At 35.3% G+C, this 20,574-nt stretch overlaps 2 protein-coding genes across 2 annotated transcripts; one reads left to right on the top strand and one right to left on the bottom strand.

Moving 5' to 3' along the window:
* Window positions 1-173: 173 nt before the first annotated feature.
* LOC113770166 (probable ubiquitin-conjugating enzyme E2 26) lies at window positions 174-5,465 on the bottom strand. Its single transcript, XM_027314557.1, has 8 exons — window positions 5,198-5,465; window positions 4,974-5,088; window positions 3,869-3,964; window positions 2,257-3,522; window positions 2,108-2,171; window positions 1,744-1,883; window positions 1,323-1,634; window positions 174-836 (listed from the first exon to the last, which is right to left on the bottom strand). The coding sequence occupies exons 1-8, from the start codon at window positions 5,251-5,253 to the stop codon at window positions 531-533; spliced, it is 2,355 nt and encodes a 784-aa protein (XP_027170358.1). The 5' UTR covers window positions 5,254-5,465; the 3' UTR covers window positions 174-530.
* Window positions 5,466-10,604: 5,139 nt separating this feature from the next.
* On the top strand, window positions 10,605-19,751 carry LOC113770930 (vesicle-fusing ATPase). Its single transcript, XM_027315556.1, has 21 exons — window positions 10,605-10,939; window positions 11,425-11,520; window positions 11,652-11,733; window positions 11,928-11,978; window positions 12,920-13,090; window positions 13,197-13,351; window positions 13,496-13,604; window positions 14,309-14,408; window positions 14,484-14,539; window positions 14,863-14,928; window positions 15,023-15,105; window positions 15,281-15,414; window positions 16,291-16,501; window positions 16,784-16,915; window positions 17,008-17,068; window positions 17,189-17,248; window positions 18,287-18,345; window positions 18,432-18,519; window positions 18,771-18,893; window positions 19,240-19,305; window positions 19,474-19,751. The coding sequence occupies exons 1-21, from the start codon at window positions 10,764-10,766 to the stop codon at window positions 19,639-19,641; spliced, it is 2,247 nt and encodes a 748-aa protein (XP_027171357.1). The 5' UTR covers window positions 10,605-10,763; the 3' UTR covers window positions 19,642-19,751.
* The last annotated feature ends 823 nt before the right edge of the window (window positions 19,752-20,574 follow it).

Here is a 20,574-nt window from a genome sequence, read left to right as displayed (position 1 = left end):
GACATTACAGATAGGGAACCAATGCTCAGATCTGCTATATCAAGAATGATGCCCCTAGACAAAAAATTTACTCGCCACCCAGCGCCACTAAAAGGACTTGCCATGAAAAAGCATGCATGACGAAAACAGCAACTCAATGAGTGCGACTTTTGCGACTCCATGACACACTACACTTCACTTTCTGCCAACCTGTGATAAGTTTTATTTAGATGACTGATCACATCTTTGAGGTAAGCCCTAAATGCCACACTCAAAGAGATAATTCCAGGATCGACAAACCAACAGACTACATTGTCAAACTTAAATCCACTACTCATTCCAGAAAAAAAGGGGGGGAAATATTTATATGGACAGCTAACTGCTATATATACATTTATTGTCAATAATATTGTACTTTTTATGTCCCAAATGCCATAATTCTAGCATACTGCATAATTTCAGTGCGATCTAGTCTGTTGAGATAGAATTCCTAAACCGCACATCTTATGGGCGAGCAAATGGTTAAACTTCAAAATTGCCTGCTCATCAAGTCAGTAGTAGTAAAAATTTTGAGCCACTGGCTGAGAAGGCACCATCCTGTTCGTCTTTTGTGCTAAAGCAAGAAATTCATCACAATCTTTGACACCAATTTCTGCGAATGCATCCACAAGCGTTTTGATATATCCTGCCAAAGAGTTCTTAAAATGCTGGGAGCAGCTCTTGTCACCTTCATCAACATCTTGAACACCCCCCTTGACAAGGCATCCCACCTGAGCTCCATCCATATATGCCTTACAAGCCACAAGAATATCACGTGCGTGCTTGTAAAAATGCCCTGCAATAAGATCTTCAAAATACTGCAGCCAAGCCGAAAATAGTCATTAATCAGTCCAAATCAGAAGGCAGCCAAAAACAAATTGCAGTCGATTTTAATGCAAGTATCATATATACTTGCAACCAAGACCACCCCCCTTCCTCCTCTGAACCCCAACAAACAAAAAATAAATGAATAAATACTTCTTCCAAGAACCCAAAAATTATAGGATAACAAAGCACAAAACAAAACGAAAAGATACCCCAAAAGCACCACCAGGGCAAGACAACAAACCTGCTAGAGAGGGTCCTCTTACTGCACCGGTTAGATGGCATCATAAAAGCAATAGACAACAACACGCAAACAAGGAAAAGTAGCACCAGCACGAGATCAATTAGAAGATCTCTTGCTTGAACAAAAAAAATTTGCTCATTCAATTTAATCTCAACAAGAATACCATAAGTAGATAGGCAAAATAAGCAGTCAAACCAGCCATGAGATAAAGCGAAAAGTGCCACAATCACTTTACCTTTGGTGGCCTCCTGATGTTGTATACCATTGTTTTCAGAGACAAGATGAAAGTGCTCTCATTGTATTGCAGTGAGTTACTTTCACCCCCAGGTGTACCGCTCATGCTTGCATATCCAGGTTCATTGAAATATGGCTTGGCATTCAGAATCAGCCCTTGAATAGAGACCAAAACTTGAAGTATGGTTGATACACCAGGAATCCACTTTTCCTTATGACTACCACTCCAAGTGTTAAGAAGGCTGAGGCATACTTTCCCACAATTGTACAAATTCGGATTAATACGAAGGCCGCCAGAATGGTAGTGAACATGCTGGAAAAAGTAATTTGCTAATTTTAATGGAAAATAGACCTGGTTTGTATGTAGAAGATCTAAATTTAAACAGAAGCTTAATATGCAAACATGAATTTCAGCTACATACTGGTGGCACATTAGGATAATTGCTTGGGAAGAACACATCAAAGAAAAATAGGCCATCATGGTATGGAGTCCCTTCAGCTCCAATTATTACGGCCCTCAAAATGTCCATCCTCGATTCATAGACTCTGACAAATATTGTATCTGTGGGATGATTACATAACAACTAAGTGCATCACTACAAAGTCTAGTATGCATAAAAGGAGACAAAAATATATGAATAATGCATGAAAATGCAGACAGTTTATACACAAAGTAAGATCCAGAGTAACATATTTTTTATGCCACTCCATATGTACAGCTTTCAAAGGAGTAAAGAAATAATCAAAGATAACAGATTCAATAAAAAGACAAGCCAATCCTATTACCAGGTAGATCATTTTCAAGAATCCTCCATTCCTCCTGTATCTTCTTTGCCCAATTCTTTGACGGCTGTGGCAGAAAATGTCCAGTAAGGGAACCATATTCAGAGGGGGAAAAAAAAGCAGTTACGAGTATGTCTAAAACCGAAGCTTACCTGCCTCATTGAAAAACCATTTTTAGAATAATAGTGATCTGTAAAATCTTGAACGGTATCAAATTTCTTAAAAAGATCAAAGTTCTTCAAAAATTCACCAGGATCCCCATATTTTGCCTTGCCAGATAACGACCCAGATGAGTTTCCAGAAGCAGTTGCACTCTTTTGGCCCACAATAGGATCCATGTCCCAGGGGCCAAAGGCCATGTCATCAGGGAAGACAGGTAGCGGCCCAGACTGATCAACAAATCCTGATGGATATGAAGCATTCACAAAAGAATGTCCTACAGTATTGTTCGGCATGCTCTTCCACGCATATTTATGGCTTCCTACCTCAGGTTGAACATCATTTAGCAATTTTTGAATATGAGAAGCTGGATTAGTTGAGGCACCACTGCCCAGATGCTTATGGCTCACTGCTCCAGGTTGAACATCATTTCGCTTTGTTCGACTACGTGAAGCTAGACCAGTCAAGGGACCACTAACCGGATGCTTTGTAAAGCTAGAAACATGATGACTGAACTGGTTGTGTGAACCACCCTCCAGCATATTGTAACCTATTTGACGATTCCTCTTAGTTTTACTACGCCAAGATTCAGCCAAATGATGACGCCAAGATTCAGCCAAATGATGACGAGAATCATGCATATCCATGCTTGATGAGGAGGTCAAATAATCCTTTGCGAATTTTGATGGCAAACTAAATGAACTCCTGGCTGCAGTTGACCTCTTCGAGACATGAGCAGGATCTTTAAGCAACCATGATGAAGATGGCTCCCATTTCTTAGGTTGACCACTTCCTTTCACTTTGTCTCCTGAAATTAAATTCTCTCCTATAATTGATTTGTCACTTGATTGTTCAAATTCCATGGGCCATATTGAGGAGGATGAATTGGAATTTGGGGGAAAAACCACACCATCCACGTCAATTGGCGAGCTAGAATGATTTGAAGTACTTGCAACAGCCGGCTTTAATTTATTTTCTTCATGGCCTGCAAACCAAGGTACACTAACCTCAACCCCAGGAGGTATATCCAAACTATCCAAATGAGCTTGTATGATAGCATACTGATCATCATATAGGGGATCATCCTGAGACATATCCACATACTCATTTTCTCCATAAAAAAAGTCAGCATCAAAATCTTCTCCATTAATTAAATAATGTGATCCTGAAACATAATTTTTCTCTGGAGATTGCACACCATTCCCAGACCCATCATTAATTCCAGAACTAGATCCTGAGGGAAGCTTGCTGAAAACATCCTACAAGGAAGAAAAAGTATGGGCTGATAAGTACAACAACATTAGGAATACCTTCACCAATTTACCATGAACTAATTCTTGGCCCATTATTGGCCAAAACAACCCCCCCCTCGCTATGACATCTGCAGATATATAAAATACAACCAAGTTCTAACAAGAATACAAACCATATAATGAATTCAAATTTAAAAAGTAAGTCCACATGGAAAAACCGCCATCAAACTCTCAAAATTACCATATTAGAGTCATGTCTACAAACAAGAAGTACCATATTGGAGTCAGCTGACTCACAAATCCAATTAAGATTGTACCAAGCAACATTTTGCGAACAAAAGTTTATAGTTACCTTGCCCTTCCTCTTTGTGTCCACTTCTCTATCCAAAAGCATAATATCCTCATAGTCGTCATCCATGTCAACATCTATTACTTCAGGAAAAATTACCTACAAAGAATCCATTCACCACTATTAAGACATTTACAACAATATTTAAATAAAATGAATGGCAAAAATGGTCGTAAAAATTAAAATTTGCATTAGAAAGCCAAAAAAGCAAGAAAAGGTGCTAAAAATTACTACCAAAGACCAGATGAAATGAAGAGCAACAGTCACCGAACAGAAATCCAGTTAATATGCAATGAAAAGATGGAGTACCACCCTTCCCTTAATAAATTTTCTTTCCTGACCAGAAAAGAGGCTTAAAAGGAGCTACCAAACCACTTTGATGCAGAAAATGTTTGATCAATGAAAAATGTCAAAGCAAATAATTCTATTTCCGCTGCAACATGACTTGAGATAAAATAATTTCTTTGTAGCAAACATAGAAAAAACCCTTAGTGGTGAACTAAGAACTTCAGTGTCTAATAACTGATTAACTGTTGAACTGCAAAAGAAAAAGGAAAACCTGAAGTTTATCAATTGTTAAACTTCAGCTGTTGAACCCCATAAATTCGATACTACCAAAAAGCAAAATAACCTAAAGAATGCAGAAGATGATCTTGCACCAACCAAACCTTTCATGAACTCCTAATGGAAATCAAAATTATGAAAGTTCCCAGAATCACGAATAAATTAGAGTTCAAAACTCGCAATCACTATACCCTCCAACATTGCCATGAGTCTGTGATCATACCTTTGAGGCACCATACGAGGCTTCAAAAATTGAAATAGGATTATGATTATTCAAAGTTCTGCAAAAGTTTCCATTTTCCTAAATTCCTAAAACAATTATTCCCGAGTACCAAGCAGCAGAAATGCAGCTTAAATTCGAAACAAAAAAGCGCATCTTTACTCTTTCCGCTTTCATTTTCACCAATTGAAAACCAAAAACATGCAAATCACATTCGACAAATTAATTAAAACTCTTACACAGAAAAGAAAAAGGCGGAATACCAATCATGCTAGAATTTGCGATCAATCCAAAGTCTAAAATGAACAGACAAATGAATCCCACCTCTTTTTCCTTGAGCTTAAGGGACTTCAGCTTCGAGCTGCTATTTACTGGAGGCGGGATTTCCACCACATCTGCCTCCATACACGTCGAACTACCCCCCGGAAAAACCCTTTTCCTGCCCACAGAAAATAATTAACAGAATCAAAACTTCGGTAAATGTACAAACTTAAAAGGAATTAGAAAATAAAAAAGTAAAAGCAAGAAGGGAGAAAAATAGTACTTACTTGGAACCCTGGGAGATATAACAGGGGGGCGGCAACGGCGGTGGTGGAGATTCCATTATACGGCGAGAGGGAAAAAGTGAATAAAGAAGACAAAAAAACAGAGAAAAATAATAAGATTAGGGCTTTTTATTGCTTCTGAGTCTTGAATTGACAATCGATTAAAACCTGGTCATCTCAAATTATTTTAACTGATCGTTACAATAAATAATCAGAAGAAAGACAACAAATTCCGTCTGCATCCCGGACTCTATGCAAGAAACAAACTCCAAAGTTTATATAAAGTAATGCAGGGAGACACTAGATAATAGTGGTAGTGGATAGATGATACACTTTTCCTGGAGACTTGAGAGTAATTTCATCTTGGCCCTTTCAAAGTAACCAGAAATTTCAGTTGGCCTCTCAAAAGTAAAGCTATTTCACTCTGGCCTTCTAAATGTGACCTCTCAATTTTGCATCCGTTTACTATTTTCACATTACCTACAAAACCTTCCTACTTTTTTCAATATTCACAAATGTGAGTTTGAATCAATAGTGTTTTTGAAGGCGGATAATATAAAGACTGTTGTAATCATTGAAACTTGGGTACTGGCTTGTCTTAGAGTGCATTTTATAAAATTGAAATCTGAAAATTGAAATCTGAAGTCTAAATCATTAAATTATTGAATTGTTAAGTATTAAATCAAATACATTTAAGTATATATCATATTTAGTGATAAAGTGAATACCTTATCACTTATTTTTTAGAGCATGTTTTGCCTAAAAAATTCAGTATCATTTAATTAATTCAAATATTCAATTTCTGGTTATCAAACGTGTTTGAACATATTAAAATTTAAATCCATTAAATTTAAGTGCTAAATTGGATTATCAAATTAATTTTAATTTGAATTGACTCGGGAGGCAAGTGTTTGGTTATCACCTTAACTTAGTATAATATGGTAAACAAAGTCATTTTGACTTTTCTTTAGTTCACTTTCTTACCATTATTAAGATATTACAAAATTTGCATTCTATTTAATAAATGAATATGAAAGGCTAAAATAATCGAATATGGGATCATACAACTTAATTTTTATCTTCATAGTAATTTCGTTTTAATAATGTTAAAATGTGTAGAAGTATATTTAGAACGAAAATGTCCAAAAGACTGGTTTAATTTTGAAAAACTAAGCTTGAGTAACTACATAAGCACAAAGTTATTCGATCATTTTAGTTATTTAATTATGTAGCCATGAATCACAAAGCAACACTTAGCTCGGAGTTGCTATATCCTTTTGGGGGTTAATTTTTGGGAAATTGATTCAATCATTTTAGGGTAATTTTCGACTTAAAGATTTTTGTTTGATTCTTTTCTAATCATGCAATCTTAACTAGGATTTACAATATGAGATAAATGATATTGATATACAAATTTCACTTCACCAATGACCCCCCCATATGATTAGGGCTAAGAGATAGAACCAAGTAGTTTGGTTCAATAAGAACCCATTCAAATTTGGTTCTGTAGTTAATCAAATTAATTTTGAGCAGCAATTTATGGTTGATAAACTTTCAAGTTTTGCATGAACTCGGTTCAATTAGCATAATAAGCAAAATTTACATGCAAAAATCAAGCCGCTTGAGTTCGACTTAAATTGAGCTCAATAAAAATTCGTTTCATTTTGGCTCGAGAAGTAAACAAATCAAGTTTGAATAAAAATTTAAATTTATTAAAAATAATCAAACAAATTTAAATATTAGGATGTTTGGATTGTTTATACTCGTTTACACTATGATTATGTGAAGCATAGATAGTGATCTAGCCGTGAAACAGAAACATCACACAAAAGTTGGGAGCATTGGCCAAATTGCAGCATACTCGCCTAAAATTTTGTTACTACAGGGTTAAATCAGAATTTTGGCTTCCAAAAGGGCCATGGGATAGTTAACCCGTTGCCTTGATGTTAATGATAAGTGGGGCATCGCGCGCCTAGTTAAGTAACAGATTTAAGTGTGCATAAATCATCTTAGGCTGCAACGAAGCCACGACACATTAGTCAACTGAGGCAACCACTTGGCTTCAAATATGTTGCAGTTGTGCCGTTACTAGCGCTGTTTGGACCGTCCGATTGACGTTTCTGACACGAGTTGCTGGGGAATGACGTCATGGTGCGAGTAAATGATGAGATCGGAGGGCATTGGTTGTATCCCCGTGGTGACAGCCTTTTGCATTGTTGGTGTGTGGGACCCACATTTGCCTGCATGACACGTAGGAGGAAACGGATTAAGCATTCTTTTTTCCGCCAAAAAGAAAAAGGAAACAAAAAAGTAGGATTGATTTTGCTTGGGCAGCAAGGATGGGAGCACGAAAGGTGAAATATTAAAAACTATAGACTGAATAGCGTGTGAAAGCTTTGACTGAAATGATATAACTAACTATTGATGATCGACATTGTGGTCAACACCTGCTCTTTGATTGCTAAGTTTTTCAAAAATTAATTTTTTAAATATTATTAAAATTTTTAAAAATATTTAAAAGATACTCTAAAAAGTAGTCTAAATTTTTTTAAATATTTAAAAAATATTTTAAAATATAATCTAAAAACTCTTCTAATCTTAAATATTTTAAAATATTTTTTAAAAACATTTTAAAATATACTACAAAAACTCTTATACAGTATAATTTTTCAAAAACAGTTAATAAAAAAAACAAAAAACGCTGCATCTATATGCATCCTTCTAGTAAAAATCTAGTAAGTGAGATGAAAATTAGTATTGAATTGCTCTACGTACCAAAAAGCCTGCCTCTGTCTACCATTACAATAGTTGCTTTTTGTGGCCAAGGAGTCCCAAATGGTGCAAGCATTTTAGTGCGAATTAGTATAGAATAGCTTTTAGCGTGAAATTGTACATGAAGGGGAAAGATAACTAGTGTTGGAGGATGTGTATTGTGGGAATATCTAGACACACACAAATTTTTTTAATAGGAAATAGTGAAATCAAGAAACATTTTAAGGTTTGTTTGATAATCCAATTCAACACTTAAATTTAATAGGTTCAGATTTTAATATATTCAGACGCATTTGATAACCAGAAATTGAACATTTGAATTAATTAAGTGGCACTGAATTTCTTAGGTAAAACCTGCTCTAAAAAATAAGTGATAAACTATTCATTTATCAATAAATATAATATATACTTAAACATATTTGATTTAATACTTAACAATTCAATAAATTAATGGATTCAGATTTCAAATTTCAGTTTTATTAAATGCACCATAAGTGTCTAACATGTTATATTACTATCAACATTCTCCTTCCACTCAAAAAAAAAAAAAAACTTCTTCCATAAAACATGTAAAACACTTTAGGATGATTTCTACAAATTATCAAATTTAGTGAAAATTGATGGAAAATAAATTTTAATCCATACTTTCCTAACAAATTAATAGAATGAAGTACCACGTTTACTAAGGTCAGTAGTTTTCATTATTCATAGAAGTTTCAATAATCCAATACTTAATCCAAAAGGTTTATCCAGATTAAAAGAGTGTTCATATAGGAGATTATTTAGAAATATGATTTGGAACAACATTGTGATAATTCTTATAATTTAATGTATGTGAAATGAAAATATTTTGAAGATGTGTTTGCATTGTAAGCAAAACTTGATAACCCTAATATTTTGCAAAATATCTTTTTGCAAAGACTTTTCCCAAATCACACTATCCAAATAAAGGTCCCATTTAAAAGCCCTAATCAACACTTAAATTTAATATATTTAGATCTTAATATGTTCAGACGTGTTTGATAACAAAAAATAGAACATCTGAATTAATTAGTCACTGAATTTTCTAGACAAAACTTGCCTCCAAAATTAAGTGATAAGTTATTCACTTATCACTGAATGTGATATATACCCAAATATATTAGATTTAACACTTAGGGTCCGTTTGGTTCATGGGATGACACATGATGCTTGGTTGCATTTTATACATGGGATGACACATTATACCTAAACGTATTAATCCCTTATTCATGGAATAAAATAATTCCACGGGAGATATGGGATTAGTCATCCTGGGATGACTAACAGATATGATGATAAAGTTTTAGACTAAATTATCCTTACAAAAAATACAAATTTATACTCTTATAATTATATAATACAACTCTCACATGATAATATAATATGAATGGACTAATTTGCCCATATTATTTAATTTTAAAGTTTTTGACTAATTTGCCCTTGCTACTAATATAACAATATTTGGACTAATTTATCCTTATAAATGATTCAAATTCAAATTAGCTATTATATAACCATACTCTTACATAATAATATCATAATAAATAGACTAATTAGCCCCTACTAATTCTATTGATTTTTTTTTACTAATTTGCCCCTATTCATTATTTTAAAAATTTTGACTTACCCCTATTAATTGATTTAAATTTTTGACTATTTTGCCATACAAACATCATAATAGAAGGACTATATTGCCCTTGGACTAGATTACCCTTACTAAGCTTATATTCTAAATGAAATTTATATAAATATATAATCTTATTAATTGGACATTGTGAATGAGGACTTCAATAAGTTCAAACTCGATTCAAAGAAAAATCTTCTATATTTTCCTGAGTTCAGCTCATTGAAAACTCTTAAATGAGTTAGGTTTTAATCGATTTAACCTTAATTTAGTTAAAACTTGGCTCATTATTTAATTGAATTTCAAATATAGGTTCAAAAACTCGGTCAAAATCTATTTTTAAGGGCACGAATGGTCAGTTTGAATGAATGCGAATTTTTATATATCAAAACCCTTGATTTACTTTATAATTATAAAATTTTGAACTACTCTATTTTAATAAAATTTATAAATATTAAATTATTTATTAGATCATTTATTAAATAATATTAAATAATTTATTAAAATAGTAATCATTTCTCATCCAATTTCCAACCAAACATAGGATAGGATAATTTTCCAACATATCCTATCCAATTGAGAACCAACCAAATACTAGATAACTTGGATTATTTATCCGGTGATGACTCAATTAAGAATTAATAATCTGAGGATGAGTCATCCCATTTCATCCAGTCTGTGAATCAAACTGGATTTTAATAATTTAATGAATTCAAATTTCATATTTCATATTTCAAATCTCAACTTTCAGATTTTAATTTTATTAAACGCACCTAAAGTCATTTTATTAAACGCACCTAAAGTCAAATCTCAACTCTCATTTTCCATTTGTGCCGTTTGCTCTTTGTTATATAGTGTGAGAGAAGGCGTTGAGAGGTAAAGCACGCTTACCCGCATAAAACCACTCCTGAATTCAGCTCGCTCTAACGGCGTCGTCTTGTCCACTCTGTCAACCGTCGAACTGCGTTTTGAATCAAAGTTGCAGAAAAGAGAGTTCTTCTCACTTCTTAGACCGCCCATCCAGTTTTCTTAATCCAAAAGCAAACAAAATTCCCCCAAGAATCAGCCAAAAACAGAAATTCTAAAATTTCCACTCCTGATCTTGTATAAATTGATCTCTCTCTTAACAAATTCTATAATTATAGCCAAAAAATGGCAGGGAGGTCACAGTACGGGTCATCGACGATGATCGTCACCAACACGCCTGCTGCAGATCTCGCCCTCACCAATTTAGCTTATTGCTCTCCCTCCGATCTCCGGAACTTCGTCGTACCTGGATCCAGACTCGCTTATGCTCTCGTCGGGGACACGTGTGTTCTCTCCGTCGAATATCCTTTCTATCTTTACCGTTTCCCTTTTTTCGGGAAATGTGAATTGCATGTTTCGATGCACTCATACGAATTTGGTTTAATTTTGTTTTAGATTATTTTATGCAATGTCTTTTCTGAATTAGCTGATATTTGCTTAATTCTTATGTTTGGGAGATTTGACGATTATGGTATGTTTGGATTTATTAATTATCAATTTCAACTTCTTCTGTGATAGGAGAGCTGAACTTATGAATTTGAAAGATATATACTGGCCACAAGGATACTGTGTTATAGTTTTCTTGCTTGGGAAGCTAGCGGAGTTGTGGTTGGTTGTTATCTGATCTTTGTTATGTAGTGGACAAAGTCGAGCTCACTATAAGCAGACTGATCCATCTTGTTGTCTTAATTGAGGCTTGAAAGTAGTATTGGTGAATTTAGTTAGGTAATGCACGGTAGTCTGTCCCAATTAAATGGATGCTTATGATACCTTAACTAGAACTTACAAGCCATGATGCGATTCCTAATGGCCACGTTGCGCTCAATTCTGGTCAACGGCGACAAGCTAGAGTTTCTACTGCAGATTCGATATCCGTGAGCAGGTTTGATTTTGTAATTCTCCTTACATATTCTTAACCAGTAACCTTTTCTTTAAAAAAAAAAAAATCCTTTCCCGGCAATTATATTGATGTTTTTATTATCGTCTCCTTTTTTTTTTTTTTTTCCAATGCAGATTTATACCACCTGAAAATTTTGACCTCGCTTTGCTAACAGTTGAGTTGGAATTTGTGAAGAAGGGTACTAGAGAAGAGCATGTATGAATTTCTCTTTTTCAGCACTTTTCGTTCTGACTTCTTCATGTTAGTTATTTCTGATGATCCTATTCAAAGGTGTCGAGTAAACTTTTTACTTTCCGTTCGTATGTCTGTTTTCAGTGATTTAGGCATCGAGACTTGATCTTCCTTACTCTTATTTGCTTTAACTTGCCTGAGTAAACTGAACTTTGTAGGTAGATGCTGCACTTCTGTCCCAGCAGATTAAGAAAAGATTTAATAAGCAGGTATGAGCTCCAATTTCTTATTCTTTCTTCTTGGGAATATATTTTTGGCGTGGTGAGAGATGGGTGTTTGTGTCAGCAGTGATGCTGCCATCTATCATTTGGTACTGATCGTATTGTGTATGAGGAAGTCTGGTTATTCTTTGTCTCTGCAGGGAATTAAATTTTTAGTTTGTAAGCTTCATAGAATTTAGCAGTTAGCATTTCAAATTTCAAGTTCAAGTCTAGTTGGCTTTACAAACTGTCAGATACATTAAGAAACTTTGTCCATTATTTGTCAGTCATTGACTTGTTTTAAGGAACATTGCCAGAACCGAGAAATTTCCTTAATTGGATATTTAGTAGATTGCAGTAATTCAACTGCACGCAGTATGCACAGTAACGTTGTGTTGGTTGAAAGTAGAGTTTAAAGATATCATCATGATAATGGTAGAGAGCATTAAAATGTTGGTCTCATCAGTCATTCTTAGGGAAAAAGAGAAATTGATGCGGTTTTTGCACAAATTTCGTACATGTTACAGTGCATGAAGATGATCTGAGAGAAGGCTGTATATATTAATTAAGTGCACGAAATGAATAGCTAATGTTTATGGAACCTGAAGGTAATGAGTGCATAGTCATAAAAAGAAGCATAATAGTGGTCAAGATCATTTGAACTCACTTGGTCTGGGTTTTGAATCTTTGGATTATATTACTGTCCGAAGGATTAGGTATTTAAAATTTCTCTGGTGTACATTGTTTATATCGTTTAATGACCGTTTGTTGTCATACAGCATAAACGGTTGACCCCGACATTGGAGCTTTACTGGATAAGTCTAGTCAAAATTGGGGACATGCATTGGGGCATATAGTAGACTAGCTCAGTTGGGGCAGTTGAAGTTAATAAGCATAAGATTAGCTCTGCAGAATAATCATTTTTTGATAGCCTCCTACTTTATGTGCAGATTATGACAAACGGGCAAAAAGTAATATTTGAATATCATGGAAATCGTTACACTTTCACAGTTAACCAAGCTGCTGTAGAAGGACAAGAAAGATCCAAAGGTATTGAGCGGGGGATAATTTCAGCTGATACATATATCATCTTCGAGGCTTCAGGCTCCAGCGGTATAAAGGTTAGTCTATTGCTTTGAAATTTTGGGGTATGGGCAATATATACTGCTTGCTTCTCTGGTTACATCATGCAAATGTTGTTATCTTGTCATCTTTCTTGTTGTGCAGATAGTCAACCAGCGCGAATCGGCCAGTAGCAGCATCTTTAAACAGAGAGACTTTAATCTTCAATCGCTGGGTATTGGCGGTTTAAGTGCAGAGTTTGCTGATATATTTCGAAGGGCTTTTGCCTCAAGGGTTTTCCCACCGCATGTGACCACTAAGTACTGTTCTGTTTCCTGAATGCACTTGATACTATTGATTTTCAGAAGCTTGTAATAGATATGGATATGAGTAACGTGCCAGTTCTAATGGTTGATTATTTTATTCATATGGTTTTCAAATTTTAAGAAGCTTTGATTTTCCAGATTAGGCATCAAGCATGTTAAAGGAATGCTACTCTATGGACCTCCTGGCACTGGGAAGACGCTAATGGCTCGTCAAATTGGGAAGATGTTAAATGGGAAAGAACCAAAGGTATATGCCACAACCATCTTTTAGTAATCTAATTGTTTGAAAGATAAATTGACAAAACTGCTTTGGTGCTCACTCAATTTATTGAAAAAGTGGTATGGTAGTGTTGATCGATCAGCAACAAGCTGACACACAGCAAATTGCTTATGAATTGTTGTTTCCCTTTCGAACAAATAAACACCTGCACTCTTCACCTTGTATTAGTTTCATTTTGATATTTGAAACTACCACGTATAATGTTCCACTGTGTCTTCTCATGTTTCCACTTTGGGGCATTTAAAATGCACGTGTGATCATATATAAAATCACTCCGGCAATTTATTCTGCAATTGGATCAGCAATGAAAGTTTATCTTCTAAGTCAGCTTGCTCATCTCTCAGTCAATGCAGTCTTAAAACCTTTCTCCTGCTTGCCATGGGTTAAGATTTATTGCCAATCAACACTTGGATGACATTATTTAGCCTCCCAATTTTTGTTCCCAGTTTTTTGTCCCGTTCTTCGCCTATGGAATATAGGCAAATATTCCACGATGGTTCCCGAGGTGGTCATCAATGGTGCCATAGACAATAATGTCCGAGAATGCTATTGGAAAACCTTTCCTTTCATTGCTTGTTTCTTAGTCTTATTTATCTATAAATGAAGTGTTTGGTTTGCGTTAACTAAATTTATCCTGGAATTGTCCTTTTCTATGTCTTTGTTAACTGTAGATTGTCAATGGACCTGAAGTGTTGAGTAAGTTTGTTGGTGAAACTGAGAAGAATGTCAGAGATTTATTTGCTGATGCTGAACAGGATCAAAGAACCAAAGGTACTGGGACCATGATGGCATTACTTGGTCCTTATCATTTCTCTAGAAACTAATGTCTCCTTTCTGCCTTTGTAGGTGACCAAAGTGATTTGCATGTTATCATCTTTGATGAAATTGATGCAATTTGCAAGGTAAGATTATAGACTGCTATATTAGATGTCCCTCTCCGATCAATAATCTTCTTGTATGCTTTCCCTATCAATGTAACAAATTGATCTCTTTTTAGTCCTATTATCTATGACATGGAATCCTTGCTGAAAAGCAAGTTGAATGTTAAGAAAAAAGGTTACTAAGGTGTTTGTATGCAACATTTGTCATATCAGGAGTATTATTGTTTTAAATTTTGTCATTTGATGGATGTACTATCATGTCTTGCCCTTTTTGCCTGTTGGCCTTTGGAATCTCATCAGTTATTTTATCATGAAACTAATAAATGCTTTTGGTTTGGACATAGTCGAGAGGTTCAACTCGGGATGGAACTGGAGTACATGATAGCATTGTTAACCAGCTGCTCACTAAGGTTGGGTAATTGATAAAAGTTATGAAGCTGTTGAACTTAATTGGAAAATTTATTGAGGCACACAGTTAACTGGTTGGATTTCTATGGCTTTCAGATAGATGGTGTGGAGTCTCTGAACAATGTTTTGCTCATTGGGATGACCAACAGGAAAGATTTGATTGATGAAGCACTTTTAAGGTGACTGGCTTTGTCATGTTATACGAATTTTCACACACACAAACACACAACATATATGCTGGTGCCAATAGAAAATGGAGATGCCAAGTTTATTGATTGCGTTTACTTGTATAGCTGAGAATAAAGATGTTTCCGTGTTTTAACCTATATGTCATTGTAAACTTTTGGCTTTTAGACCTGGACGTCTGGAAGTGCAAGTGGAGATAAGTCTTCCAGATGAAAATGGCCGTTTACAGATCCTCCAGATTCATACAAACAAGATGAAAGAGAATTCATTTCTTGCTCCAGATGTTAATCTGCAAGAGCTTGGTATGACTCATCTCTGTTGAAATGTTCAGATTCTTTTTTTTCCTTTCTCGTTCTTGGTCTAGGAATGGTTGGGGTGTCTACAAACTCTGTTGATTGGCCGTTTCTGCACTAACTACTTTTTTATCTTTCAATCTGAAGTATTGACCTTTTCAATGTGATACCCTGCACGCCTATGCATTTTCACTCGAAGTATTACTTGTCACAAGATGTGAGGTGGGTACTCTGTGTGACTGATAATCAGCCCATTTTTAATTGACATCATGGAGCCTAAAATTGATTGTGACTATGTATTTACGTGTTAAGCGATGAATTATATAGTTTCTTGTCATTGCACCCCCTGTTTCACTGTAAGTTTGAATCCGGTATGGATTAGCACTAAAATGGATTGTGAAGTCTGGCATTTGAGGACAGGTATTGACTTAGTTTTAGTAAAATTCCAATTCTTTACAAGTTTTTGAGAATTGAATCAATTTCAAGGTTAGCAGAGCTTCTAAATACTATATCTACAGATTTGAATGGTTCTCTTTATGAATAGTGCTCGTTCGTTATTTTTGCAAGAATTCCTTTATGTCCCCACCAAAATAATTTGCATAACAAAGGATTTTATATCTCACTTTGACATGTGGTGGACTGGAATGTTGCCATATTATGGTAATCTTTTTTAGATGCTTGCGTGCATTTTGGTATGTTGTGAGTTTTGGCACCTAGCTGATGCAGATGCATGCACAGATGTATATTTAACTTGCTTAACGTAAACTTTTCCTATATTACTACTCACATTCTTTCAATGCATGACAATTTACATTGACTCTGAATTATTTGGTTGACATCTAAGTAGGTCATGTATAGAATTTATGGAAATTACTTTGGTTGCAGCTGCTAGGACAAAAAACTACAGTGGGGCAGAGCTTGAGGGAGTTGTAAAAAGTGCAGTTTCTTTTGCTTTGAACCGGCAATTAAGTCTGGACGATCTTACAAAACCAGTTGATGAGGAAAGTATAAAAGTTACAATGGATGATTTTCTTGTTGCCCTTCAAGAAGTCACTCCTGCATTTGGAGCTTCCACTGATGATCTTGAGCGCTGCAGGTAGGATTTTCAAGCAATTTGATCATAGATTAGGTGGTCATATATGAAGCTGTGGTTGATTATTTTCTGCATCATTGATAAAAGTTGCCATCTTCCTTTAACATATTCTTGCTAAGACTATTATCCTTGATTCACCAATATGCATTGCAATTGAAAGGTTTAATCTTGCCATTTCTGCTCACTAGAAAAATTATAACTATTTGAGAGTTTCTTAACTGAAAGAAGATGAGGTCCTGATTTGAAATTGAAGAAGGTCATTTATTAAATTGTTATGAGTTGCAGAATCAATGGAATTGTCGATTGTGGTGAACGACATTCCCACATATATAGAAGAACTATGCTTTTGGCAGAACAAGTAAAAGTTAGCAAAGGTAGCCCGCTTATTACTTGTCTTCTGGAAGGACCAAGTGGGAGGTAAATTTTTTTTTTAATATTCTGTTTCTGCACTTATTTTTTTTCCGGTTAGAGTTAAAGGCCATTTGTCTAATATTATACGTTTGAAACAGTGGAAAGACAGCAATGGCAGCAACTATTGGTATTGAAAGTGATTTTCCCTATGTCAAGATTGTAAGCTACTTTTTGTACTTCTGCTCAATTTGATTTTTTTCTTGTATATCTGTCAAGTATTTCTTGAACATTCTTTCGCTCCCTGACATTTTGCTTCTGTTTTTTCTTTCCAATTGGTAGATTTCTGCTGAATCAATGATTGGACTCAGTGAAGGCAGTAAATGTGCCCAGATTGTGAAGGTTTTGAACATTGATATAATTTCTTGGACTATATAACTTCCTAGTTTGGAGAACATTCTATGTTCCTGTTTGTTATTCATTATTTGTTTGCTTGATTGACTTGTTGCTACCTTTTTATGATTGAGGAATGCATAGCTTGCTGGTTATCTTGCATTCAATGTCGAACACATATTTGCACACACATACATAGGGAGAGCCTTGACATGACATAATTTGTGGCAATGAGGACAGCTTTTTTAGACCTATGATGTGCCCAATGCTGCTGATTGATTTTAATGGAGAAGCAATAAAGTGAAAAGAAAATGAAAGAAAAAGGGACTTGCTGACTGCTGACTGCCTGCTAACTGTACTAGGATATCTACTTGCGTGGTGCCATCTCAGCAGAGGCAAGCATTGACCACTAAAACTGGCTTTCCCTTGACTTTTTCATACCTGGGCCTGAGAGGGAATATAGGAATCTCAATATTTGCATTTTTCTGGTCGTCATTGAATTCTACCTTCGGTACAGCTACCACATGGGTTATAACAGCAAATTGTGTGGGATACATTGATAATTTTTCTGAGTTATGAGAATCAGTATGATGAAACTGAGCTCATTTGGCCTTTGCTCTCAGTCTACTGTCGTCTTTACAGTCAAAACTTACAACCAAGTCTATTCCTACAAGCGTGTAGTTAGAGGAGAGGAAGTTTTATTGGGAGTGGGTACTTTGACATTATATGGACTTGATTATGGAGGAAAAGCTGAGTGACGATGACGAGGGTGTTAAAAGTCAGACTTTGCTCCAGAAATGTCTGGGGTCTTTAGCATTGGAGAGCAATGTCCTCAACTCTGTTGTGGGTCTTCTGACTATTTTTATAATTTCTTACAGTTCCACTTTTCCTTTCTTGAACTAACTTTTTCTTCTTCAGAATAATGAGGTTTGGTGCATGGGGTGAGCAAAAAGATTTTTTTGCATCTATATTTCATATGCATGTACAGATAGAACGCTTGATGTATGAAGTACGTGTATAGTTGGCCCATAATTTTTATGTTTACAGGTATTTGAGGATGCTTATAAGTCCCCTCTAAGCATTATCATCCTTGATGATATTGAAAGGTACCTTTGATCATTCGGGCAACCAATCTTTGATGGTTTATTTGCTTATCAATTCACTGAGATTATCCTGTTTGCGGCTGTTGCAGGCTAATAGAATATGTTGCAATTGGCCCACGATTTTCAAACTTAATTTCTCAGACGTTGTTGGTACTTCTCAAGCGGTTACCTCCAAAAGTATGTTATATTGTGCTATTCTTTAATCCAAGTTATTATGGCATTTGTTGTTTGAGATGTGTCGAAGTTCTTAAGTTGTAAGGGACAACTTTTGCAAATAATTGTCAGGCTTGTTGGTTGAATTACATGTTTTATGTGATTTATTATACATTGAATTGTAGTTATATCGCATTAAATAATGCCACTGTGTGTAATAGTTATTGCATCTTTTATGTTAATGATTTGTCAATTTAATACTCTTTTGAATACAGGGGAAAAATGTTCTTGTGATTGGGACAACCAGTGAGGTTAATTTCTTGAAGATGGTTGGTATTCGCGATGCTTTCTCCGTCACCTACCATATTCCAACACTTGGCACAGAAGATGCCAGAAAGGTGAATCATCATCCTCAAATCTTTATAGCATAGCAGTCGCTATTGTTTCCTGGAATTTGCTTTCTGTTTCATTTGCCTCTGGCATATGTTTTGCTACGTGGTTCCTCGCATACTGGACGCGAAGATTATACTTTAACCCTATGTTTACGCTAGAAGAGCCTTATTTGCTGGTAGGGTAGAGCACTTTTCTTTGGGAATCTATGCTGCTTGTATTTTTCCTGCTCTGCCTTCTGCGTTTACCCTTCCCTGATTTGATATTCGTTTTGTGTTAATTGGTGTATGAATCAATGTTTTAGCTTCGGCCTGCTTTACTTTTCAATGCTGATCATTATGCTCTTCTTGGCAGGTGCTGCAACAGCTTAAGGTTTTCTCAGATGATGATGTTGATTCAGCTGCTGAGGCATTGAATGACGTAAGCCCCCACCCCTGCCAAACACCACCCACCCACACTCCCCAGCCAAAAGATCAGTACCCCAAAACAATAAATAATAAGAAAACACCTTATATACATGTGTGTGTGTGTGTATATAACTCTTTAATGGACATGTATATAACTTTTCATTATTCTGCGACTCTACAGATGCCGATCAAGATGCTCTACATGGTAGTTGAGATGGCGGCTCAAGGCGAGCAAGGAGGAGAAGCGGAAGCTATTTACTCTGGCCGGCAGAAGATCAAGATTAATCATTTCTTGAATTGTCTACAAGATGTAGTTCAATATCAGGATAAAGACTTGGTCGTATATTAGACATGATGTTTGCTCCAGTTTACATGAAACCTGATTTTTGTATGATTATATTGAGTTAATACCATTTCATTTACGGGGAGTGGGATTTTGACGAGGCTTTTGTTAGACAATAGGGTTGTGGGGTTGTGGCTGGGTTATTAAACACAAATTCTTATTACCGATTGTAGAAGTATGCTTTGTTATATGTTATTTTATATGGCTATGTAGGCTTTGCTTTTGATTCTCAAAATGGTTTAAATGTCTAATTTGCCATCGCGTAGCTTTCTTTCTTGACAAATCTTTACTGGGAGAGATAATGAGGTCTGGAAGTTTAACTACTGAACTTTTCCCGTAATCGGAAATTAATCTTTTGAACGGACATGAAATGGAAATTAACATGTAGTCGACTATTTTAAGAGTCAAAGAATGACAAGAAATGTGGCTTTCATCCCGTAGATTTGCAAAGAAATTATTAAAAAAAATTATTAAAAAAAAAAGTTCCTCAATTTTCCACTCTTAAGGTCCGTTAGCTAATGTCGAAGAAAGTAGAGGTGTAAATGAACTGAGTCGAGTTGAGTTTTGTCCTTATCGAGCCGAGCCTCCAGTTAATTTCATCGAGCTTGACGAGCTCAAAATGTCAAGCTCGAACTTAAAAAATAAAAAAATAAAAAATAATTATTTTATTTTAAAATATAAATAAAATAATAATTTTTTAACAAATAATAAAATATTAAGAATATATATATAATTTTACTATCAAAATATATATATATATATATAATTGAGCTCGCTAGCCAACGAGTCTAATGTTTTTGACCTCAAGCTCGAGTTCGAGATCGACTTGATTAGCTCGAACTCGATTCGAGTTCGATATTGACCGATCGCGAGTGGCTCGATTCGTGAACAGCCAACGAGCCTAATGTTTTTTACCTCAAGCTCGAGTTCGAGATCGAC

The sequence above is a fragment of the Coffea eugenioides genome, chromosome 5 (assembly GCF_003713205.1).
Source record: "Coffea eugenioides isolate CCC68of chromosome 5, Ceug_1.0, whole genome shotgun sequence".
In the NCBI taxonomy this organism is placed as follows: domain Eukaryota; kingdom Viridiplantae; phylum Streptophyta; class Magnoliopsida; order Gentianales; family Rubiaceae; genus Coffea; species Coffea eugenioides.
Note: the sequence above shows the minus strand (reverse complement) of the source record. Positions and strands in the feature narration are given on the sequence as shown.